We start from the raw sequence: 27,125 nt of genomic DNA on the forward strand, positions 1-27,125 counted from the left end.
ATAAATCAGGTCCGATTCTGTTCCACAAAGCAGCATTACTTCAAAAAAATTACCCGGACAGATTTTAATACTGAATAAAATTTATCTCATTAAAATTTCAAATATATTCAAAGAAAAATTATGATTAGCTATTCTAACAACACAGCAGCCGGGATTTCATTAAAAATATGAAGAATCAATAATGTTTATTAGGAAAATCTAGGACGATTCAAATATTTTATAGATAGAATATGATGTTTCAGAAAATATTGATCAACCAAATTATTAATGAATTTGTCTGAAATAAGTACATAAAATATTTAGATAAATACCTTCATATCGATCAAATAGATCATTGTAAAATGCGCCGTTATATTAATTCATGTTTTATATTTCCGTAATTTATAAAAGTTGTTTACTTGAATTACTCTTCTAAGCTATAAATTCAGATGCACTTTATATCAATTAAATAATTTTGAAAGGTTAATACAAAATGTTCTTATATGTTTTATTACATTAAATGCTACACGTGTGACTGTATATTTGTATTTAATAAATAATAAAGCTGATAGAATCAAATGCTTTCGATTAATGAAAGAAGTATCTATTAAAAGAGAATGCGGGCAAATTCCAAATGACATGCTTTGCGCAGTTTTCATCAATCAATTTCAAAGGTTTCTTTGAACAATGTCAACAAACAATTTAAACATTTGAGTTTGTTGAACAAAATGCGACTTTAGTAAAATTAATTTCAGTTACAAAACTTCACTCCCTATTTTTAATTGTTTATGCATTGGATTTTAAAGCGAGTAAACATATTTGTGTGCACTTTACAGCATACAAAGAGACACGTGTTTTACCATCGAATGAAATATCATTATTTTAAAATGACGGTAAAATAATGCCTTTTGTGCCGAAACGGGAAGTAAATTCAATTAAAAACTTTTCATTTCTAAAGTTTCTGTTCCGTCAAATGACTTTATTGTCCGGATCGCAGCAGAAACTGCAAGCTACCTGCTAATGAAAATGCTTTTCAAAAGTTTCTGCAACAGAAGTAAACACGATAAATGTTTTTAATATTTTAATTCGTCGTGGTTGGAAACTCGTAAGTAAATAAACCCAATTGTTGATGATACACCTTCTATAATACTAGCAATATCGGCACAGCTTTGCAAGTGACATAACATACAAGAGGGAAAATTAGCTTTAAACTTAAGTCTAGCTTCCGCCCGATATGACATGGGCATCACACGCAACATCAAACGAACATAAAAATATATTCAGAAATTATCAAAAATAACTACAAAACAATTTTTATAGCTCACATTTAGAAATATTAGAGTTTTTTTTTTTTTTTTTTTTTGATATTACATCAATATACTAAAACATTCTCCAATAAATGCCCTACAAAATGTTACAAATATTGCTAATATCAGTTAATTTAAATCGCTGTTTAAAATCAGATGTAAACAAAGAAGTGTTTCTCATATGCCTACCACAGCTCTTGCTGTTCGCGCAGACACAGTTTGAGGTTTTCGCACATGCGCGGCTAAGTACAAAGAACAGATACTGCTGTTTTACGCATGCGTGAATCGTAATAGGAAAATAATCAAAATTGCAATTATAAAAATCCTTTTTTTATTTGCCTACTACAACTAATATACTAAAACCTTCCCCAATTAATGCCCTACAAAATGGTACAAATATCTTTAATATCAGTTAAGTATTTCTCGAGTTTTTCTCTTTCAAACATACAAACGCTTTCAGGAGATTTCATTTTATAATCCGTATTTTGACAGATCTAAAGAACGTGGGATTTATTTTAGTAAAACATTGAAAAACGAAATAAAAAATTTAAAAGAAAAATTTGTTATTACAGTAATATATAAATCAGCAAATAATTTCTGTTTAATTTGTAAATATTATTATAAAGAACTTTTAATTAATGAATATAACTCTAATGCAACTTTTATGTTAAAGAACACCGGGCTTATCGAAGAACACCGGGTTCGAACCATCGAACTTATATGTTAAAGAACACCGGGAAAAAGGAATTAGATAAAAGAATGCTTGCTTTCGCAAAAAAAAAACCAAAACTAAGACTTGCTCTCGCAATTCCAATTTATTCCCAACAGTTAAATTTCATAAAAATCCATTAAAATTCAGATTTGTGACCTGTAGCACTGGCAGTTATAATTACTATACGGGTAAACATTTCTTTAAATACTTAAAAATTATCCTGGACAAAATAAAAAATGAAGACAGCTTTATTATTTCTAGTAACCAAGAAGTACTGGATTTTCTTAAAGATAACAACATTAATAAGCTTAATACTTTTGATTTCGAAAATTTATACACTAATCTACCTCATGAAAAATTAATAAAGGTCTGCAATTTTATATATGACGAATATTTAAATGAAAATATCATTATTAAAAATAACTGGCTTGAGTTATGTAATTTTAATATTACTGAAAATTACATTTTTAATGGTATTAATTTTTATAAACAAGTCAAGGGCATTCCAATGGGAACAGCTTTCTCAAGTGCTTTAGCTAATATTTTCCTACATTACTATGAGAAAAAAATAATTAAATCTAATTTAATAAACGGGTGGAGATATATTGATGACCTACTTTTGATTAATTTCGACAATACTAATATTGTGACTAATTGCTATCCAAAAGATTTAATTCTAACAGAAACAAATAAAAATCAACTTGAGGCTACCTTTCTGGATTTAAAAATCGAAATTACTAATGATAAAACAATAGTTGGTATATACGATAAAAGGGATGAATTCAGCTTTAAAATAACAAAACTATGTAACTACCATTCCAATCTAAACTTTAAAATTTTCAAAAATCTAATTTTCTCACAAGTTAACGGGATTAAAAGGGTTTGAAATAATAAAAATTCCTATATTGAAGCATCAAACAACCTCATTAAAAATTTAATTAAAAATGAATTTCCTAGAAATTACTGTAATGTCAATTTTTTAATTAAACAAGGTATGGTTTGGGATTAATCCTTTGGCTTAAATAAAAATAGAACTTTCCTTGCATATTAGATCACTCAATAGATGGCGCTGGGAGCCTACAATTTTTTACCTAATTTACCGTTAGCTTTTTTACCGTTAGTGTTTTTAAAAAGCGAGAATCACATTCGAGAGCTTAAAATTTCCTTGACAGCTGATGGTATTTACTTGCCTTTTCGTTTTTCCTTTAGTGCTATTTTTGTTTTTATTGTTATTTTTGTTATTGTATTTTTACTTAGTAGTGGTTATTTTCTTCTAATTTGTTGTTTTGTATTTTCCTTTCTGTTAAAATGGTATATCTCTTGGGGATAATTTCAGGGGATTTTTGGGTCACGAGGAATCATTATTAGACTAATGTCTGCATTTCCTTCACAAAAAAAATCCCTTTCTTTGAATCCCTGCCTGAGGGTGACCCTTGAAAAAGTCTTCAGGCCGAATTCTTTTTTATATATATATTTGGTTTAATTTTTATTTGGGTTTTTTGATTTTCCTATTAACTTGATTTTAATACTTTTTTATCAATTAATCTGTGTTTTAGAAGTAGCTGCAGTTGCGCTCTCTAAATACTATGAAGTTTTTTTCCTTTTCCTTTTTTGGTTTTAGTTTGAATAGGTAATAATTTTTAGTTATATATTCTAATAATAATAATATATAAATAATATAAATTCTAATTAATCATTATTATATAAATTCTAAATAATCTATATTCTATTTATATCTGTATTTTTCTGTTTATATCCATAAACAAAAAATTTTTATTACACAAAATTATTAATGCAACAACAAGGAATTTTACGATATAAACTAACATATTACTTATTATTCTTTTCAAACCATAACTTTTAATATTTCAATATATTCTTGTAAAAGATTTTTTTAATTTTAAATTTTGAGTTTTTCTTCCATTTAATACAGAACATTCGATCCAATTAACATTTTTTTTTCTTACTGATTGCCTTTTAAAAGTAATGAAACTAGCAAACCTCAGCTAAGTAATCTTTCTCTGCATCTGTAAAAAAAAAAAGGTATTTTAAAATACAACATTTCAGCCTTTTTGGAAAAAGTTTTGTTTCTTGCTTTAAAGTGGAAACTCTTCTTTAAGTAAAAGTTTCGTTTAATCCCCCTTGGAAGAAGAAAAAAGTGCTTTTCACTCACTAATTCCCCCAGAAACAACTTTGATGTTTAATACTCGGCACCTTATTTAATACCCAAATATGCAAATAAGTGCTTCACTTTCTTCAAGAATTGCAGTTTCAAAACATTTTCACTAAAAAGTAATTAATCATGTTTTATGACACTTAAGTGCTTTATTCTTAGAATGTTTTACGTGGACTAGCCGGGAGTTTCAAAACTCTGGGAATAAGCTGTCATCTTCTTGCACTTATCGGTCAATAACTACTGACAGCATGAACATTTCAAGTGAGCGGCACGGCAAAACATCCGTGTTCAAATTATTGTTTATATTCTTTAGTTGTAAAACAAACATCATGTATTTTTCATAAATTTTAATCGACATTTTAGGGTGACTTTTAAGTAAATCATATCATTTTCTTATACAAAGAAAAAGTAAAATTACCGTAAAAAATTGACCTTGGGCAGTTTTAGTGTTTGACCTTGGACACCATTTAATTCAAGACCTTGGGCAGAGCTATGAAAGTCCTCAGATTTTTCAGAAAGTCGAAAGTCCTCAGATTTTTATTTCCTAATTCCCACATATGAGAATTTTGTACTTGGTATTATAACGATCAATAAAACCGAATATGCATTTTGAATGACTTTTTTCAACAGATTAAAATCAAAATTTGTCAGAAAATTGTATTGTAAAATTTAGTAACAACAAACCAAATTTCATTTGTTTAACACGTTGCATTTTTGAAACATCACGCTTACATTCGTGAAGTTGCGCAGACCGACAGACGATCAACCACATGACGGATAAAGTTCAAATACTAATTCTGTTTCAAATTTTAACTAAATCGTTGATATTAAATCTGTGCACCAACTTTTATCTATTTAGATTTCTATGCTTTATCGTTATCATATAGTTCACCTGTATTCGAACAGCTAGAGGAATAGACTCAAATTTAAGGGATTTTATACCAAATTTGATAGAAATCTACAATTGGGGGCAAATACCACATACAAAATTTCATCCATATATTTTAAAACGTTTTTCAGATATCAGGAACACAAAGAGACAGTGGAAAAAAACCCAAAAAATGTATTCTTAAAATTCAGTGAGTTGTTAAATTTCTAGATTGTTCAAACCTGAATTTTAATATTTCGCTTATTACAATATTTCAATATTCTAGAAATATTGTAATAAGCGAAAGATGTACTAAAAATTAAAAACGGTTTCCGTCACAATACAGTATAAGCCATCCTATTTAGAAGTTAGTTAACCTTCTAAGTTCCTTATGTCATGTTTCTGTGTAGCAATGTGAATTTATTCCATAGGATATTTCATAATATTCCATTCAAACTGCAAATATTATGGTTATAATGGTTATATTTTATATTAATTTCATGCTACTTTGAATAAATTAGTGTCTAGGATACCACTGTTAAGTATATACAATTAATACTGCAAACCATGTTTCACTTTTAGGGTAGATTCTTATAGAAAGACGACCTATTGCAATGGTTCTCATGACAAGACTGTGGAAAAAAATTTTCAATTCTTCGTCGATCATGGTCCCTAAAACCTAAATCTACTCTTGGTTCATAAGTTCAAATACATAATATGAGTATAACGCTTTGTCCATGTTATTTTGTAAACAGGACAATTAGAATAATTTTGTTTGGATTTTAACTGGCTTGGAATATGTTGCTAGAAATGTAAAAATCTCGGATAAATTCTTAAATGGTCCATCTAGCTCAAAAGGGGGCTTAAATGGTAAAGAGTTGAAATTTTCATTTTCCTATAACTTCCTTAATATTGAAGATAGGAAAATAAATCCAATTAGCCAAATTAGCACTTCATTAGGAATAACAACTTTTGTAATTAAAATTTTTCGATAACTGCACTATCTTAGAAGTTGGGGCCCTCATTTTGAATGTTTCTAATATCAACGATTTATGTTGCCAGATATTTTCTTAGATGTAAAGGAACCTACCTTTGCATTTCAGCTTGCCGAGTGGATTCTTTTTATTTTTTATACAATTGCCGATTGATAAAATTATAGTCTTATATAAATCTCGCACTTACCCATAAGTCAAAACAAAAAGCCGTTGTATTTCTGGAGTATACCGAAGATTTTAGAAAGGCTTTGTTGCATCATAAGCCATAAATAAGTTTTATCGCTCTGAAAGAAAATAAAAGCGTCAGGATTTTTGTATGTTATTTATACGATTCCTTTTTCTTGCAGGATTTCTCTTGTTTTGTCATGCCCTATGGATTTAAAGTATTATCCCCTGGACAAGCAAACGTGCTCTATTACGATGGTCAGCTGTAAGTCTCAACTATTTCATTTTTTATCTGTTTTTTTTTGTTTTGTTTTTTTTTCCTGGTGACGGCAGATAAATCTTTCGTCGTTATATTTAATCGTATTCCAATCTAATAAAGTAGATCCTAGTTTCCTTTCTGTTTTAGATAAAATTTTTCTCAAAGATTGATTACTGCATTTCTAAAATTCTTTTCTTAAGCATTCCTAATAGTATGCAAAAAAAATTTTAACTCTACTTATAAGAAACTTCAAAAATACTATTTATGATTTAAATATTATTTATTATTTATTCTTGGAAATATTTGAAAATTTTACAACAAACAGTTTAATTTTTAAACTTTTACTTAAAATCTCTTCTTCTAGATGGCGCCAGTTGCATGGATTTAAAATTTCATAAAATTTATCTATGAACTATATAATAATTAATTTCTGAAAATTATTGCGGTGTTTTGTATTGTTCGCGTGAATCTAATAACTTCAGCATCTCAAAAATTAATGAAAATTCAATTTCAGTTTTTTTTTTTTTTTTTACAAACATGAAACTAATCAAATTAATTACAAATGTATAAAAATTGACAGAATTCGAAACTTTAGAAAAAATTTTCTAAACCTAAATTTTTCTGAAAGTATTTTTTATATATGTATAGCCATTTGGTATTAAATTTAATACCGAATGACTATTCTACTATGTAGACAGAAGCCAATAATTGATAGAATTACATTCAGAAAGAATTGCATTGCAAAAAGAAAGAATTGAGCAAAGAAGCATCATTTTAGAATTTTAGAAAGTAAAACGATTAGCGATGTGAAAAAATTCTTAAAGGAAAACATGAAAGAACAGTCTCTAGCTTGAAATACATTTCAGTCATCTGCCCTCATCGTGATGTAAATTAATTACTTAGGTCTGTCAAAAAAGGTTTTTCTCTGCTGTATGCACTTTTTATAGACATCTATACATTTTTTTATACTTTAAATCCTCCGTCATTGACAAACTTCAATGTTAAATAAATAAAATAATGTAGACGAAAAAAGAAGCCATTTTATTCTTCTGAACAATTAGAAAATACAAAAATTAATACACATTAAAACATAATTTTAACTGGTCAGCCTAAGATGTGAAATCTCTCTCTCTTTCTCTTTCTTTTCATATTACTTTAAGTGCGTTTCCATGTTTCAATATCAACATCAATAATATCCTGTTAAAAGATTCGGCAGTAGTCTGCAGTCATGGTAACATCCAATGCTGTTTGGCAGTGCCTTTCCAATACTTTTACATTTTGGTGGAATCTGTTTCTCAGTTCCTTATAAAAGGCTTCTATGTTTTGAGTAAAATACTCCGTATTGGAATTCAAAAAAAGGAATTTAAATCTTTACTTACAGCTTTACTTACAACAAATAAAACATATCGAATGTCAGATCCTATATTCTCTCTTTTAATTTGCCCTTCAACAGCTTTGGGAACAAAAATATTTGAAGCATTCTCCAACAGGTTGATGCTCATTTAATACAGTGTTTCATAAGCCATTGTTTAATGTTTTGTGATGGTAGTCGAGCCTTTACCGGAGGTATCAACTTTGATTTTCTTTAGTAAGCTTTGTTTACAAAAGTTTCACATATTATGAAAATGCAATCAATTTTCTCTTTTTGGAATTGTTTTGGATTACTATACAGTGTCTCACAAAAGTGATGGGACACTTGTGCTTTACAAAAGGAAACTGTAATAAAATAAATAAATAAACATGTACAAAAAAATTTTGGTTGTGTTTTATACTTAAAGTTAGTAACTATTATTACATAACATACATTTTGTCAAAATATTAAAATATTAATTTAATAAAAATACAATTGCTTAGAACGGAGCAAAAAATGGCTCACATAAATGATGGGACACTTACTTTTCCATCAAATATTTATCCAAAAATTTTACTTTTTAAAAGGTTTTAATATTTTGTTGGATTTCCTTTTACTTTTAAAACATGATTTAATCTTCTTGGGATAGATTCGACTATTTTTTTTTTTTTTTTGTGATTTCTGGAGTGATTTTACCCCATTCTTCTTGAAGCACCGATTTTAATTGTTGTTTTGAAGAAATGGTGTGTTTGCGAATTCTTGATTCCAACTCTTGCCAAATATTCACTATGGGATTTAAGTCTGGAGATTGTGGTGGTGTTTTTATTATTTCATGACAGTTATACAGCAGCCAGAGTCTAACGTTCAAAGCAGTGTGCTTGGGGTCATTGTCCTTGTAGAATTTAAAATCGTTATGAAGGTTCAATTTTCGTGTTGAAGATTTCAAATTTTGCTTTAAAATGTCATTATACTTGTACTGATCCATTATACTCTCAATAAAAACAAGATTACCAACTCCAGTAGACGACATACACCCCCATACCATAACTCCTCCTCCACCATGTTTTACTGTTGGCACCAAGTTCTGTTTGCGAAATTCTTCCCTGGGTTTTCTCCACACCAAGATTCTAACGTCAGAACCAAATATATTAAATTTACTCTCATCAGCAAATATAACTTTATTCCAGTAATCAGAATTCTTATTTATGATGGATTTTGCGAAAGCCAGTCTGAGTTTTCTATTCTTTTCAGTTACGAAGAATTTTTTCCTGGCTACTCTACCGTGATATCCAGCAGATTGAATTGCCCTTATAATAGTCTCAGGATTAACAATTATTCCATATAATGCTTGTAAATCAGCAGCAACTTTAGGAGCACTCTTTCTTGGATTTTTTTTTTAATATTTCGAACGATAATTCTCTTTATTCCATTGGATAGCTTTGATGGTCGGCCAGGTCTTCTTTTATCCTGAATAATACGATTCTTTTTATATCGTTTAATGATATTGAAAACTGTTGAATGACTCAAGTTAACTGTTTCAGCAGTTTTTCTAATAGATTTTCCACGTTCAATATGCAAATTAATAACTAATTTTCGAATTTCAGGTGAAGTTTCTTTTCGTTTAGCATTCATGGCTGCACAGAGCTAAAAAACACAAAAATTCCAAAACAAACTGGAGAGAAATACTGCAGACGATTTTATAAATTATTGCCAATTGCTTTTGAGTAAAAATATAACCACCAAAAATATTTTTATTGCTTATTTCAGATGATTTTTGTTGCATATCTAATGGTGTCCCATCACTTATGTGAGCTATTTTTTGCTCCGTTCTAAACAATTGTATTTTTATTAAATTAATATTTTAATATTTTGACAAAATGTATGTTATGTAATAATTGTTACTAAATTTAAGTATAAAACACACCCACAAAAAATTTGTACATGTTTTTTTAATTTATTTTATTAGTTTCCTTTTGTAAAGCACACGTGTCCCATCACTTTTGTGAGACACTGTATAAACAATTAAAGCTAGAATATTTCATGAAATTTGATTATAGCTTCAAAATCATACATAGAAATTCTCGCAAACTAGCAATATTGTTCATCATATATTATTTTTTGATGAAGAAAGCAAAATATTTTTATTTTCTCTCAAGATGTATTGAAAAAAAACAAATAAGAATTTTTAAAATGTAATCAGACATTCTTTAGCCTAATATGTATTGTAAATCCAGGATGTTTTAAAGAATTTTCTGAGAAATTTTAATAAATTCGAGATTTTTGATGCTGAAATTATCTAATTGCTCGCCAAATCATAACCCCAAATAAAACTTATTATTGATTTTAAATAATGAAATAAATGGAGTAAAAACTCTTAATATCTCAATTGATGTAATAAAAATTTTATTTCGGCGAAAAGTAAAATTTTAAGCAATTTCAAGAATTATAAATTTTATTAAAAAAAAATATGAATGAAAAAAAATTCCTTTACAAAAAGAAAATTAAACATGATGGGAATTTTAAATATTCTTTTCTCCTTTTTTTAACTTCTGAAAATCAATAAAAAAATAACCAAGGAATCGATTGCATTTAGAAAAATAACCACAAAAAATCGTTTGCGTTTTTCTTTTTGTAAATGATATAAATAATGTGAATAATTATCATAAAACACTTAAATGACAATTTAATATATGCATATAAGATAAGAAATGTAAAAAGTTCTAAGATTTAAAAAAGGTGTATTTTAGTAATTATTTTTTCCCCGCTTTTATACCTTCAGAATGATACAGTTTTTAAGTTAAAATGCATTTCTACGCACCAAAACTTATGTATACAAAAATAATATTTTTTTTACAAAACAAGCATTAGACATAATGGATTTTTTCTTTTTTTCTTTTTTGGCTTATAAAAATATGTGGGGGGAAAAAACAAGAAATCGTTAACAGTTTTTTTAGTTGCTGGACTTATTATAAATGATATAGAAAAGCTAAATAATGGGAATAATTATCATAAAACGCCTAACTGTCAATTTTACTCATACATATAAAATAAAAAATGTAAAGAATTCTAAAACTAAAAAAAGTATTTTTCCCTCGTATTTCTTTTTATTTATTTATTTATTCAACGTGATACATTTTTTGGTCAACATATTTCCAATAAATTGCATGATACATAATGCAGAGATTGTTCAAAATGCGTCACAGGCACACTTCTTCTATATTAAGTAAACACTAGAATAGTAGTTTTAAAAATTTTATAAGATTTTTTTCATTCATTAAAATGAATCGAAATTTTACCTTTTTTCTTCAAAAGCTTCAGAGTACAACCTTGCTTAAAAAAATTTTTTACAATGCTTTAAAATCTCGAAATATTAGTTTTAAAGTTATGCTCATTTTATTTATGAATAATTTTTTCTTTAATTTTAAGATTTTTCAAAATGTATTTTAGTAACTATTAATAATAAAAAACAGTTTATTATTCTAATGAAAGCCAAGTCAACTTTATTCTTTTATAAATTCTTTCATTCGTGTGATTTTATTTATATTAGCATTATAATGAAAAAATAAGTTTTTTTGGAAATTAATTTAAAAGAATTTTCACTCTTACTTTTTAAATATATATATTTTTTAATTTTCTAAGTTTTTCGTAATTTTGAAACTTTATTAAACTATTTCTGAACAAGTGCAAATCAGATTTTTTTTTTTTACTCTAATTACCAAATACATTTTTTAAATCTTTTCAAATTCTTTCAGAACAATTTGAAACAGATTTCTTTAATTCTAACCATCTATGTAATTTTATATAAATTTATATATACATTATATTTTTTATTTATATAAATTTTTTCTTCATTATTTAAATTATTTTAGAACAAGTTTGAATCATATTTTTTAATTTGAAGAATTTATTTGCTTATTAACTTTTCGATATTATCAATTTCCAGCAAATATTTTATAAAATCATTTATTTATACATTTTTCAAACGGTTAATAATAAAAAATTCCATACTTTTAGCATTAACATATTTATTCTGTATATGCACATGGTAAAATAAATGAATTAAATAGTGAAAACATTACTATTACAGATATTTTGAACATTTTAATAAACTTCAAAAATTGCTGTAAATCTACATTTTATGAAAGTATCGATAATTTTTATTTTCACATATTTCTTAAGTTTAATTATAGAATTTTGGCATTTAATTATTTTTTTAATTGCAGATGGGTATACAACTGAGGATCTTGTGTTTCTTTGGAAAAAAGAAGAACCTGTTCAACTTGTCAAGAAACTGTATCTTCCTCGATTTACTTTAGAAGCTTTTCTCACGGACTATTGCACTAGCAGAACAAACACGGGTAAATATTTGTTTGTTTTAAATATCAAAAAGCTGAAAATGTTTGTCTTATATATAGAATTTTCTGCGCCCTCATTCTTTCCAATGTTCAATGTGACATCCACCATTTTCTGAAAGAAAGTTAAATTGCATTACTGCATTCTTAACAGTAACTCTTAGCAAATCAGGAGGAAAGTTACGCACATGTCGGTGTATCGCTTCTTTCAGTTCCGCCAAGTTGCTTAGATTATCACCAGAAACAGTGCTTTTGAGATAACACACATTAAACATGCTTTGCAACACGTTTCAGAAACGATTAAACACATTTTAAACCGATGTCTTCATGTCCTATTTTGCTTAACAATATTGCATACAACACCATTTTCACCCCTGGTGGTGAGTTTTTGAACTTCTTTGGCGGAAAAGAAATTCTTACGACTCCTTTAAACTGTTACAAAATTTGATAATATTTGGTTCTGTAGTTCTCCTTTTATGACCATTTCAAAGTGGAACTTTAATTATAACCACCCTGTACTATAGGCTTCAATTTGTTTCAAAACTTTTTAAGTCTTAAATTTTGATAAGTATATTTTTTAAGTAGATTCCTTTTGGAAGATTACCTATTACAATGGTTCTCATGACAAGACTTCGAGAAAATTTCTTCAATTCTTCACCAATCATGGTCTCTGGGTTCATTCCCCCCGATCATGGTATATGATATGTTTAAAATCGTAGTTTTACAGCAAATTTTTGTTTTAGTCGGACGGAGAAAAAATGTGTCCGAAATACATATTCGATTTTCTACTATTTGAGTATTAAACGAGATTTAAGATCGATCTTAGGCTTGAAACAATTACTCGCCGTTGGCATCGTTTTTTTTTTCCCTGTATTTCGAACGAAGCACACAAAACTCATGTATGAAAATAAGAATTTGAGCATTCATGGAAATCCCGGCTCTGATCAAGGTGCACAATTTATGACGGGGGGGGGATAATATCTTTATTAGAAAGTATACAAAAAAGTTTTGGAATGAATATTTCAGCTGGTTTTTGATATAATCCTCCAAAATGCAATAATTGTTTGAAAAACTTTTTCTAATTAAATCGAGTCATATATTGAACTTCTATTTGCATCGTTTGTCAATAGATATAGAGGAACTGAAATGAATAAGAAGAAGCAAAAAAAAAAATCCGAATCGTTTATGAACGTTTTTGTTCGCAGTGTAGAGAAGAAAGCCGAGGCGGTTCAACCTTTATAATGTTTTGTCCAAAATCCGGTACTCATCCATACATTAAATGCCAAAACTGTGTGCCAAATTTAACTGGTATAGCTCTTTGTATTTTAAAATTATTGAGTTCACTGGAGCTAGGACAGGCAGTCCAATTTTTTCTGACTGATTTTCTTTCAAAAAGTAAAAATATCTGAAAAATTGATGTAAAGGCTACATACCAAATTCCATTCATTTATCTCAAAGCAGACGGGTATAATTCGAAATATTCGATCACAGGGTGGTCTGAAATATGGAGTGAAATCTCGAATAATATTTTTTTCAACAATTCCATTACTTTTTCTTTGTATTCTTCGTATATGAGGAAGAATAACAAACTCGTGTTTACAATTGTTTACAAAACGATATATTAATCGTCTGAAAAACACTCTATACCTTGATACAGTGGTTTACTATACAAAGTAAAGCTCCTTCGTTCGGTTTACTATACAAAGCAAAGACACTTTCGCTACATTTAATGTTCCCCATAGTGACTGCCTAGTTATATTAGAGGAAGAACTCTTTATCTCACTCAATCTCTCTTTAGCCAAAAGATTAAGTCGTCTACCGTGCTTATTATGATACTGATCTTAACCATTAGATGGGTGCTAATGACTCGCGCAGATCCTAACTATTTCCTTACAGCCTGCGATAAGGATGAAATATTTATCAGCTCCAAAACATAGACCAGCGGACAGATATCTATTCCTTCAATACAACTAAATTCTAATTCGCGAATTTCACTCTTTCCAGGAGATGTTACTTGTAAATGAAAAATGTGTATACCATTAAAATGAATTCAAAATAAATTAATCAGTTCTTGATTAGTTCTTAAATCCTTAGTTATTTTTTTACAAAAATCTGACGATAACAAGCTTTTAATCTTAGAATCACTACAAAATTTACTTTAGAGTGTATTCTTTGAAGCTTATAAACTAGAAAGTTATATCCCCCATTGGGGGAATGAGGTTGAGAAACTTCCCGAATGGTGGTTGGTTCTCCTCGCCCTAGTGAGTTCAGAAAACGTTGAAAGTCCGATACTTCCTATCTAAGACGGGACGTACATCATAAGGCAAGGGTCTTCCGTGGTCGGAAGAGTGAGCCTTCTCTTTAAAGAGGCATGGATGCAAAAAAACAAAACAAATGGAGACCTAAAGTTTTTTGTAAAGTAAAAAAAAAAAAAAAAAATTACGAGCACGAACATATAATAATATTGCATATTTATTTAATGTGTGATTTTGTTTTTTGTTGTTAATTACTTCAGAATAATTACAATTTATTTTACAATTTTTTTCTTGCCCGAAGACAATTCTTTGTTAATTTTTAATTTGCCTGAAAGAGAGCTCAGCGTTCTTTGTAGTAACTGACAACGTAAAGAAACATTTTAAAACAGTTAATACGTTAAGAAATTACACATTACAATTATTATTTAACATGCATTGCAGTATATCTTGTGTGTTATTTACATCCCTTTTATTCTAAATCAAATCCTGTAGCATACCGATTTCCTGTACTAGGTTTTCATCCACATCTTTGTTATAAATCTTGGTTTAGTTGGAGTTAATCACATTATGACCCCTCAATCACGGGACTCCGGTTTTCCATTAAACTTATACGTCCTATTTGGTATATCCTTTCCTTTCCTTAATTCACAGATGAAAAACTAAATTTGCTTTTGAAATACCATGTCCCATTCTTCAAATGGTTTGCTTCTATTTGCTTAACTTATTCTTTAAATGTTTCTCATGATATTATAAATATCTTGCGCAGTGAAATTGTTTTCATTCACATCACAGTTTTGAGTATGATTAAACATATTTTAAGACCAATATAAGTGTTGCCGACAGCATCAAAATAGGTACGGTTTTTTTTTCTAAACTAATATCTGCATCAGCAATAAGGCATTTCATTCTCGACGTCAGACTTAAAAAGTATACAAATATGACCCTTGCTTGCATATGAGCTTAAATGCCAAGCATAAGTGCAAGTACATGAGAAAGGAAGTGGCTCATTTCTTATCTAATATTCTTAATAGTCAAACAATAAATGGACCTACTTCCTTTCAGCATATCTTTCACTCATATAGAAGAATCATACACTCGCAGAAAGCATTCAGTCCCTTAGAAAACAGCAATTCCCAGTCACTCATTGTACACACCATAGTAAATAAAATCAAAAATTTATCTGGTCATCATGTTCATAAGATAACATGGAATAAATTGCTGGAAAGAACCCTCTAGGCATCACAATTTAAGTTTCTATCATACATTATGCATTGATATGTACTTGTCTAGATGGATTCTATCATGTAGTAACATAGTGAACATAATTTTTGAAACATCCTGTAAATGCATTTTTCTTCCTTAATTTAGGTGAATATAGCTGCTTGAAGGTGGACCTTCAGTTCAAGCGAGAATTCAGCTACTACCTGATCCAAATCTACATCCCCTGCTGCATGCTGGTTATCGTGAGTTGGGTTTCTTTTTGGTTGGACCCGAATGCTATCCCAGCTCGAGTGTCACTTGGAGTCACCACTCTTCTGACCATGGCCACCCAGATTTCTGGAATCAATGCTTCTCTGCCACCAGTCTCTTACACTAAAGTGAGACATCCTTTCGCATTCTCTCCGTTGCGCTCTGATGAATTCAAAGGTGACCACGAAACTGAAAGTTGCTCTTCTTCTTTTCAGGCCATAGATATATGGACTGGGGTATGCCTGACCTTCGTCTTCGGGGCATTGCTGGAGTTCGCTCTGGTGAACTACGCCTCGAGGAACGAAGATCACAAGAAGCAGGCCAAGCAGACCCAAGCCAAGTGGGATCTCGAGAAGGCGGCAGCAGTCGAGACAGAAAGAATCGAGGATGCCCAGACCGCTTTCGGAATAGTAAGATTGAACAATCCTTTTAAAGCAGCACAGTAGCAGATAGTACTTAAGTTTATACTATACAACATTATAGGATACTATATCAGTCATATATCATAGGATACATCATCAAGGATACTACATCAGACAGACATTTTGTATTTGATACTTGAAAGTATCAGATACAGAAAACTGATACAGACTAAGAGTATCTGGGACTTAGTATCGATTTATAATCTCATCTATTTCATTCATTTACGAACCCGTAATACTACATGAATCTGATACAAATTATTACGTTGATATAACCTAGTTTGCCGTTTTGCTTCAGAAATGTTATTAGAATGTGCAATGTTTTCTTGAACTATATAAAGGCGATTATAAAAAAATTGCTCCGACATACTTGAGAGCGTAACTGTAATACCGTTTGCAGGAATGGAATAAAATTTTGGTTCAAAATATTTTGAGGTATGAGCTCCAGAATCATACGCAAAACAGTAGTTAAGCTCTAACAGTTACAGTTATGGTGATAAAATTTTCAAATGTCAAAAACCAACTTTCTTTTATAAGAATGTGTTTTGCATAGTAAAAAGCAATAAACAGTATTGGAACGGTACCTATAAAACGAAAATTACCAAAGCTAGATAAAATAAGAAGGAAAGAGAAAACAACCAATAATAGCAGCGAAACTATAGAAAAGAAAACCATTTTATAGTGCTTCACAAATTTTCTGCTTGATCTACTTCAACCACGATGACATTTTGCATATAGGCAGATGATACCTAGAACCAAAGCAGGTGACATGCTTAAAGGAATCTGCTGAACTTCACATCACTATTAGACATATCACAATTTTTTTCTCTCTTTTCTTATTAATCTTTTTAGCGCTGGTAATTTTCGTACAACAGATATCGTATACCAACAATATTTATTGTGTGTGTCTATTGAAAACACAATCTTGTTTTCAATAGAAAAGTTGGTTGTGCCATTTGAAAATTTTCAGATTTTGTCACTATAACCACAACTGTTAGAGTTTAAATGTCGTGAACAATATGATAGCTGCATGCTAATTTCAAAATTTAAGGTTTAAAAATGAAACTGAAGAATAATATAAAATAAAGATAAATATATTTAAATTTTCATATTTAACTCATTATAAAATATATTTTATGAAATAAGATAATATTTCCTAGTTATTCTCTTAAAATCTGGAAATTGCTAAATTAATAAGGACTCAAATGGAGATAAGGACTTCATGATATATTAACATCCGTGACAATATAACATATAGCAGTTAAATACGGCAATTTGCTAAAAAACATCCCAGAGCGTTCAGAATTAAAAAAAGATGAATGTAAAATGTTACTTGTTTTAGAAGAATAAAAAACAAAGAAAGCAAACAACAATTTTGTACAATAAGCAACAATTTGTGTACAATTAAACCCAATAAATGATTTAAAGCAAATAAAATCTTCTTTACCGAATTTAAAACAATCAATTTATCACAATCAAGGCAACAGAAGAGTTAGATTGTTTGCAAATAGAATCTTAACAAGTACAAAATATTAGTCAATGCAAAATTAAAACAGCAATAACTTATTTTTCTTTAAATTAAACAAAATTAGAATCAATTAGTTGTTTCAAAAATAGATATAATGGAGAAAAATATGAATTTGATTATTTTTGTAGTGTGTTTTCCTCCTCTTAATTCTACTCTGGAATTTTTACTACATTATGTTATAAGCACAAAGCATGTTCTTTTGTTTAACCGCTAATGAATTTTGGTGACAATACTGGCAAAAGCAGATGTCTAAAATTCAATTAATTTGTTAAACTGTCCAGCAAGAAACATTTTGTGTTTTCTTGGGCAATTTTCTTGACACTTCTTGGATGCTACATAGAGTATTCTCATATCTGTTCAAGATAAGAAACTATGAAGATATCTATTCTTCTATAAAGCAATGTACATAAAAATTGATTAATTAAATAGTATAATAACCATTAATCAGACAATTTTTTTAAGTCACGGTCTAAACAATGCATTATAGCATTTCCACATAATTCTTAATTATATTTTAAGTATAAAATAATCTGTCCTGACCATATTAGCTATTGTAAATAATCTTATTTCAGCAGTTTATTCAATGCTTCACTACAAAAAAAATGTAATAAATGATCCTGTCAACTTTCTACCTAAAAAAAAGAAAGAAAAGAAAAAAAAACACTTTTAAAAAAGCTATCAAAGAAAAATGAATTGAGAAAGGATCATATTTCTATATCTAGGTTGTCTCATGGTTTATAAATTAATGATAAAAAAAATTCGATTTAAAGCAGAGTGTCTTCCATTAATTACTTTATTTTTTATGCAGTTTCATAATAAATAATAATTCTACTTTCTCACTCGATTCATTAAAGAATAATGGAGATTAGTTTAATTATGGAAAGGGATACTTTCAATAACAATTTCTGCACTATCTTATGCCGAAAATTATTAAACTGTTATGATATTTGCTTAAAAATTAAATCGAAATTGTTCTTATAATACAGGCTGAGCAAAAATGATGGACCCGATTTAAAAAAATCATAGTCATCATCAGTCTTTAAAAAGTGGTATTATTTACTATTCTTGTTAGACAAAAAAGCAGAAAAAATTTGACTATCATTTGCATATTTAAAACTTGTTATTTTTTTATTACCGATTAGATGATGGGCAGATGCAAAAGATTTAATCTTAAATTAGAAACTATGTATTTTGGATTTTTTTCGCAAATGAATACCCGTACCCTAATTATATTTTATAAAAACAATTTGTCGTAAAAAAATGTCAAGAATATTGCTTGCTCCTGATTATTATTCATATTTTTATAGCCAACTCCCGCTGCAACCCATGTGAAAGCACTCTACAAATCCAGATATCAATACAGGCCAGGATCATTCCCCAGCCCACCAGAAATTGATAATGAGGTAAGCAGGTTCTTCATTACATGTCTTGCATTATTATAATCTTTCACTTTCTTGTATACGAAATATAATGAAAGTATAGCAAATGTCAAAAAATTTGAACTCGATATTTTTGACGAATCTCTAGGTTTGAGATCTCTCTGAACTCAAAAAACACATTTTTGGAGAAATTGTTGTTTGAAACGGTAAGGAAAAACTCATCTGAAATCCAAATTTGATTTTCTGATAATATTAACGGTGGGCTAGGGTTTAATCGCCAAAATACACGCCAAAGATCACGCGAAAGATTCAGCAGAAATGTTAAATTCATGCCAAAGATTATTATTTTGTAATTACTGAACGCTAATGCCACACAAAGCATTCAGATATAACATTGTAGCGAAAGCTTATAAGCTAGTTAACAGCTACGCTACACGAGCTGTTGCTTTTATATTGTGGTCATGTTACTGGGCTGCGAACCACAAGGTCCCAAATTCTATCCTCACTCAATTCAAACCGCCACAACATCTTTATTAGAAAATATACGAGAACGTTATGAGAGACCACCCCCACGGTTTTCTTTATGGTTTAATTCATAATTGAAAAAAAGCAATATATCTGTTATTTTTTGTTTCATGTTTAAATGCAAATGTAATGCTTATTTTATATCAAAATAAAAATGTCATAATTTATCCATTCTCATTTCTGGCAAAACTGTCATTTACGGAAACATACAATGTACATTTTATGCACATAACGTTATTAAACTGTATCTCGAGATATATTTGTCAAAATTAAATTATTATAAATCTGCATATCAATTCACATTTTTACAAACCGCCTATAAAATCTTTTTTTTTTCTTTTTTTAAATTGTCCATTTTACGTATTATTGATATATTGAAATCTTAACATCCAGTTTTTAATTTTGAAATTAAACACAATTGGGATTATCTAAACATATAATATCTCTATTTGTCTATGTTTGAAAAATATCTCAGAAATTCAAATTAATATTTGCTAACGACAATAAGCAATCGCATGGATACAGCATTCGAAGCTTTGTAGTAAAATCAGAATAAGAACAGCCATTGCTGCCATCTAGTGTGGAACAGGAGAAAAGACATTGAGCGGTAAATGCAGAATTTCAGGTCGCCATCTAGTTTAGCAAAATCCAACTAACAATGAATTAAAATGGGAAGAATACTAAAACCCAACAGAGATTTTGTGATACTTAAGGGAGAAAAGTAAGTGATTTACAAGATCGTAAGAATATTTTAACCCTATAATTCAACTCTCCATAAGTATATATACTTAAGGATATATACTTAGATAAGAAAAGTTATTGAAAAATTTCAATCACAATGTCATTTCAATCCCTTAAAATGACCTTTATTTCAATTCTTTTTAAACATACGATAAAATATTAAAGAACTTGTTTTCTTAAAATATCTTTTATAAATTGAAAGGTTATAATTTAAAATCATGCTGTTTTTGAACCAAATGAATAAATTTTTATGCAACATAATATGAAATCAATTTAAAGCATAATTTGATATTCATTAAAACTGTATTTCATCACTGACATTCTGAAAGAAATTGTGCGTAATTGAAGCCTTCTGCTAATGCAAGATTTATTTTAGGATATAAATCAAAGGATTCAGAAATAATTTAATTTTAACAGACAATGAAATGTATGCTGATTATTATAATAAAAATACGTATGCATCAAATTAACTGATTTTGGTTGCCTTTATTATTATAATTTTTATCTTTACTATCAATATATATATATATATATATATATATATACGCAACCCTCACTCAGTGGCGTTGAGAAGGTAATTAGATGTTAACTCAATTTTTATACCCCACCCTTCCAATTTCATCAATGTCTTTGCACATGTTTGACTTTTAAAAGATGACAAAAATCCACTGTTATTTTCATGGTGCCCTCTAAGACATACAGGGGGGGGGGCAAATATGTCCTTCTCCTATCCTTCGTTGCTACAAAATTGCCCTCAATCAGTTGATAGTCATGCATCTGTTTTCTATTTAACAATAACGTGACTTTTAAAAAATAGCATATATTCACTGTTATTTTCATGGCACCCTCTGTGACATTCACTAGGGGCAATTATGCCCTGCAATCCTTAGTTGCTACATCACTGCCCTCAGTTAGTTGACAGACGTGCATCTGTTTTCTATTTTGCAATAACATTTCTAATGCTCATTGTTTGACATGCCTATGTTTCTTGTAGAAGCCTGTGGTGACTGGAGATTTGAACTTGATAACCACCAAAAAAAATGGCATAAATGCACTGCTATTTTCATGGCACCTACTTAGAAATTCACGAGAGTGGGACAATTATGCCCATCTCTCATCCTTCATTGCTACACCACTGTCTTCCGTCAATTGATAGTCATGCATCTGTTCTCTATTAAGCAATGACATTTCTAATGCTCATTGTGACTTTGTGTTTTGCAGAAGCCCTTGGTGCCCGGCGATCTGAACTCGATGACCACCAAATTCCGAGACTGCGAGGTCCACATGCCGGAGGAAGAGAAGCATCGTGGATATTACCTGTGCGGCAAATGGTGGTTCAGCAGGTTCCCCACTCGCTCCAAGAGGATCGATGTCGTCTCCAGGATCTGCTTCCCCCTCGCCTTCGCCTTCTTCAACCTCCTCTACTGGACCACCTACCTGCTGAGGGAGGACAAGGACGAATAACCTTTCTTCTGCCCCTCCAACCCTGTTCTTTCGTACGGGAAGATAAGAATGGACACAATTTTTATACAACTCAACTTTCATTCGAAATCATTCATAGAAATTGATCAGTGCAATCCCCCCTAAAAATTAATGATTTATATCGATATCAAGTTAGCAGAGTTCTTCTTCCAACCGGAAGAATTAATAGCAAAGATTTGGTGATGATTTTAAAATATGTGACGACGTTCGAAATGAAAATTTTGAAAAACGTTCGAAGATAATTATACTTTTGAAAGTTTGCATAAAAAATAGTAAAAAAGCATCTCTGAAATCGGCTACACTGTTGGCCCTCAGTTGTCAAAATAATATTTAGTGTTTTTCCAGTGAATGATATTAAATGTGAGTTGTATTGCTGACTTTCAATCGCCCTAAATGTCTTTTGCAAATGAATGAGATTTGACCATTGTTGGCTCTCAGTTGCCCTAATGGTAATTGGTCTTTTTCCGGTTAATGAGATTTAATGTCAGTTGTATTGATGGCTTTCCGAAAGGGGTTTTTTTTGTGTGTGTGTGTTTGTTTGTTTTTTGCAAATCAATGAGATTTGATCATTGTTGGCTCTCGATTGCCCAAATGATAATTGGTTTTTTTTTTTTTTGCCGGTTAATGAGATTTAATGTCAGTTGTATTGCTGGCTTTCAATCGCCCTAAATGTCTTTTGCAAATGAATGAGATTTGAACATTGTTGGCTCTCAGTTGCCCAAATGGTAATTGGTCTTTTTCCGGTTAATGAGATTTAATGTCAGTTGTATTGATGGCTTTCCGAAAAGGTTTTGTGTGTGTGTGTGTGTGTGTTTGTTTGTTTTTTTGCAAATCAATGAGATTTGATCATTGTTGGTTCTTGGTTGCCAAATGATAATTTTTTTTTTTTTTGCCGGTTAATGAGATTTAATGTCAGTTGTATTGCTGGCTTTCAATCGCCCTAAATGTCTTTTGCAAATGAATGAGATTTGACCATTGTTGGCTCTCAGTTGCCCAAATGGTAATTGGTCTTTTTCCGGTTAATGAGATTTAATGTCAGTTGTATTGCTGGCTTTCGAATGACCAAAAAGCCTTTTGCAAATTATTAGCTGCATCGTTGGTTGCCGCAGTTGCCCAAATGATATTCAATAATTTGTCATTTGCGTTATATTAAGTGTTACTAAATCCTCTCGTTTAACTAATAAATAATCTAAATAACGAATTTTTCATTATTGATCAATCATTTTAATGAAGAATCTACGAAAAAAATAGTTCACAACGCGATCTGAAAAAGAAGAAATGGTATATATGGAAAAGAAATCTGAAAAAGAAGGAAATGGTATATATGGTCATTGTTTATAATTATGGAAATAATTATAGATATATATACTATCCAACCCCCCCCCCCAGGTATCTATTATCATTGTGCGATTGCAATTCTCATAGAGAAATTGAAAAAGGAAAATTTGAAATAATCACATGCTGAAGGTGAAAGGCTTTTATAATTATTCATATGTGATTCTTTCTATTTAAAGTATTCTTTTGGATACCTTTAAACGAAACTTAATAACTCAAAACTAATAAAAATCATCAAATTTTTCTGACGCAGCTGTAAATGAAAAATACATTTTAATATTGTTGTTCCAGAATTTTTTTTTCTTGAACTCAGTTAAAATTTTAATTGAAATCTACTTTAATGTGCCCTTGCATATCGGCAATTACAATTCACCTAAATTAAAAATCAAAATCGCTGACATGCTCAATATTATTATGCATAGGGTTTCTAGAAGAACTACTACGCTTGGTTATGATATTGAAAACAAAACTCAAAGAACCGATTAAAGTAGAAAATTAAGTTGAAATTTGGCTTCATTGCAGATGATGCATGATGTGTTTTTAGTTTAAAATGTCCATTCTATTTCTGTCACTTACTGAATTCAACTAATGTCAAAAACTGGCAGGATACAATATTTCTTTTTTTATATATATAATTTAATATTATATTCTTAAAATGGGCTTCACCCTTATCTTGTGATACTAAGCCAAAGCTGAAAAAAAATCTTAATTATAAATCAATATATATTAAATCTAATTATATGAAAATATATTAAAAGGCTGGTCAATTTCATTCCTCAATGATACACATAATATCTTAATCTCTTATATTTAAACATTTGTTTTGAAAAAACAAATGAAAAAACAATATCTGTCGTTTTAACAAATGAAATTTTACTCTAAATCCATATCAGTATTTTTGCCCACTATCTGGTAGTTAATGGCTTGTCCTCCATAAGTCAATTTGTCTCTTCAATTTGTCAAACGCATATTCATATGTACTCTTCAAGTATCACAGTAAATTTCTAAAGTATTCTGCTATCTAATAGTCTATAAATCTCATCAAATAACTTTCTTGAATTTTATTTCAACAGGCAAATGGGTCAACTCTTATCTCCTTGTACCAAAGAACCTCCCTGGAATTTTATTTCATTTCTTACGCTAGAAGAATCCAGCTTCTTTGTTCGGAACACAGATGACTTTACTGTTCCTTGATCTGTTCTTTTGTTTGATGATGATTCCACAAACAGCAGCAAAATAATATATATATATATGTTCAAACAGACTCTGTCCTTGACGAGACAGAACAAACTCTTCAGGCTGCTATTCATTATATGTATGAGCAACTGGCTGCTGTTGGAAATTATATATTTATATATATACATAAATACATATATACATACATACATATATAGCATACATATATATATTTGTCTTGTGAGAAGTGAAGTTTTTGTATCTGCATATGTTCGTATTTATATAAATGTATTTCGCTTGATTCGACTTGCTGGGAAATGTACCACTGTAAGCAAGCGAGATGATATTATTCGCAGATCACTCAAGTTGGACTCAATTTGCATTCCTCTATTTAAAAAAGAATGTCTAATGCATCACAAAAATATAATTAATTTAGAATCCGAAAAAATAATAACTCTTTCATTTAAATATAATCTATGGTGTAATGCTGGCTGTTCACAGAATTGAAATTCAGTTTCATGACAGAAAAAAAAATCGAGTAGGGAAATTCAATTTGTAAAATGAATAATTTATTTCGCCATTATGAGTTGAAGTATATAAAAAGAATTATTCAATCAGAAAATTCAGTTAGAAAAATAAATTATTTAATTCTCTATCATGAGTTGAGGTATAGAAAAAGTGTGATTCAATAAGGAAAGTAAATACTTTATTTCCACATTATAAGTTTAAATATATAAAATAATAATTTAGAATAATTCATCAGAAAGTTCGGTAAGCCGCTCTATAAGTGTTTCGTTGGATAAGAGAGAAAGGCTGTAAAATTCATCAAGAAAGAAATATAATAATTTTGTCAAAACATATCTCATGGCATAAATTTGATTGTTCTTTGTTCCGTTTTAAATTCTTTCTTGAGTAAAAGCTTTCATTCAATTATACAAAATTAAATGGGAAAATGCAAGGAGAAAATTCATTATTCTTTAGTCAAACCGAATACGCAGCATTCATTTGTCAGTTCTCTGCTATCCATTGTGCTAGTAAATTATTAAAAATCTATTTATTAAAATAAAATAAATAGACAGTGAAGTTAGTTTTCATTTTAGAAGAAAATAAATTGGAACATGTATGTTAAATACGGATTTTGATTTCGAAAAAATGTCGCTCAGTTCATAAATTCAGAGAAGTTTTCATAACACGCGACATTTGTTAACTGTAACTGTACCTTTGTGAATATGATTTATGAATATCTTGTGTCGCCGAATTCGATTTACTTTTGACAGATTTGAAATTAATTTTGGATGCACAAATAAATATTCCACTTTTTACTGCCATTAAATCGTTGTATGAAACATAAATCAACAATAGGAGTATTATTCTAAATAATTTCACTGCTATTGTTTTTCAACAAAAAGTGTATTCTGGAGATAATTAATTCATAAAAGAAATAATTTCGAAGAGCGAGACCAGCTGCTTTTCAAGCCAGGTGGTAAACATGCATCTCGAGTCCAACTCACTTCTGAAGCTCGAACGCGATGGCACGAGAATTTTTTTTTTTTTTCTGTAACCGTAACCGTGTAGCGCGGGCGATCAGAATGAACTTTCTTTGCGAAATAACTATTGTGCTATATGTGCGATAACTTGTGCTCTACGTCGACACTGTGCACGTTGTGTCGAATTTGGTTTATTCGTGAAATAACCGAAACGCTGTCTAATCCAAGACAAAAATAAATTATGGTTCTCTCGCGTGCTTGCCATCTCTCAATGTTCATCTGCTTGGAACTATTATCTGTCATATCATCTCACCCCTTCCCCTTCAGCTAATCTCTATTTTATTACACCTAATCTTCCGTTCGCCATTCTGAAGTGTCAGGACGAAATCTTGCTATGGACTGGAATAAATACTGGGAAGCTATTTCATATATGTTATCTTTGTATACTAGAGCGTTAGTGTTAGTTCTGAACTTGAATACTAGTATAGATCAGCATCGAAAATCCAGATACCATAACCACGAGGTAAAAGAAATTGCAAATATTTGATCGCAAATGCCTAATTGCATGTCAGACGCAAGGTCTTGCATACGATCTTAAAAATTGAGCCTGTTTTGGAACCAAAGATGTTTCGGCGAAATTTTTCCAAACACTGTCACAAAATGCTCAGTAATTAGGATTTCCAGACGAAAAAAATGAATTATACAAAATTTCACTTAAAAATGAACTTACAGAAATGAATGATGTATGGAACTCCAAGAAAAAAATTTTTCCTTAGTCAATATTAAGGTCCCATGGTTCAGAAGCAATATTTCAAATGTGTTAACCTTGCATATTTAAAATTTTATGATTTTGTCATCCTTACAAATGGTAATGATAGTTAAAACTTGGCAACATTTTATATAAATATACAGTTTTCTTGATATCTTTTCGAGGAAACACTAAAGCAAATGAGCACCCCGAAATATGACAAGGACACGTAAAATGAATTAAATGGTCGTCTGCAATAATCAGAAAAATGGTGCTTTTTGAAAAATATCAGCCTTATTTTGGCGTATCCCAAACTGTAATACTTCTGATATAAAGATCACGGAGGAAAGAGAGAATAAATAAATTACCTTCTTTCAGAAAATGATACTCCAAAACTGAGAATTTGATCCAGA

General features: G+C 29.7%; 1 protein-coding gene across 1 annotated transcript in view; it reads left to right on the forward strand.

Annotated features, from left to right (window-relative positions):
* LOC129975711 (glutamate-gated chloride channel-like) overlaps nucleotides 1–24,686 on the forward strand; it is a 525,971-nt gene extending 501,285 nt beyond the window's left edge. The window contains exons 8-14 of the mRNA XM_056088870.1: nucleotides 6,385–6,467; nucleotides 12,036–12,170; nucleotides 15,788–16,017; nucleotides 16,105–16,299; nucleotides 19,147–19,242; nucleotides 21,706–21,980; nucleotides 24,375–24,686. Coding sequence (XP_055944845.1) covers nucleotides 6,385–6,467; nucleotides 12,036–12,170; nucleotides 15,788–16,017; nucleotides 16,105–16,299; nucleotides 19,147–19,242; nucleotides 21,706–21,948 — 982 coding nt within the window. The 3' untranslated portion in view covers nucleotides 21,949–21,980; nucleotides 24,375–24,686. The remainder of the gene's footprint in view (nucleotides 1–6,384; nucleotides 6,468–12,035; nucleotides 12,171–15,787; nucleotides 16,018–16,104; nucleotides 16,300–19,146; nucleotides 19,243–21,705; nucleotides 21,981–24,374) is intronic.
* The last annotated feature ends 2,439 nt before the right edge of the window (nucleotides 24,687–27,125 follow it).

Source organism: Argiope bruennichi, chromosome 7 (assembly GCF_947563725.1).
Source record: "Argiope bruennichi chromosome 7, qqArgBrue1.1, whole genome shotgun sequence".
Taxonomy (NCBI): domain Eukaryota; kingdom Metazoa; phylum Arthropoda; class Arachnida; order Araneae; family Araneidae; genus Argiope; species Argiope bruennichi.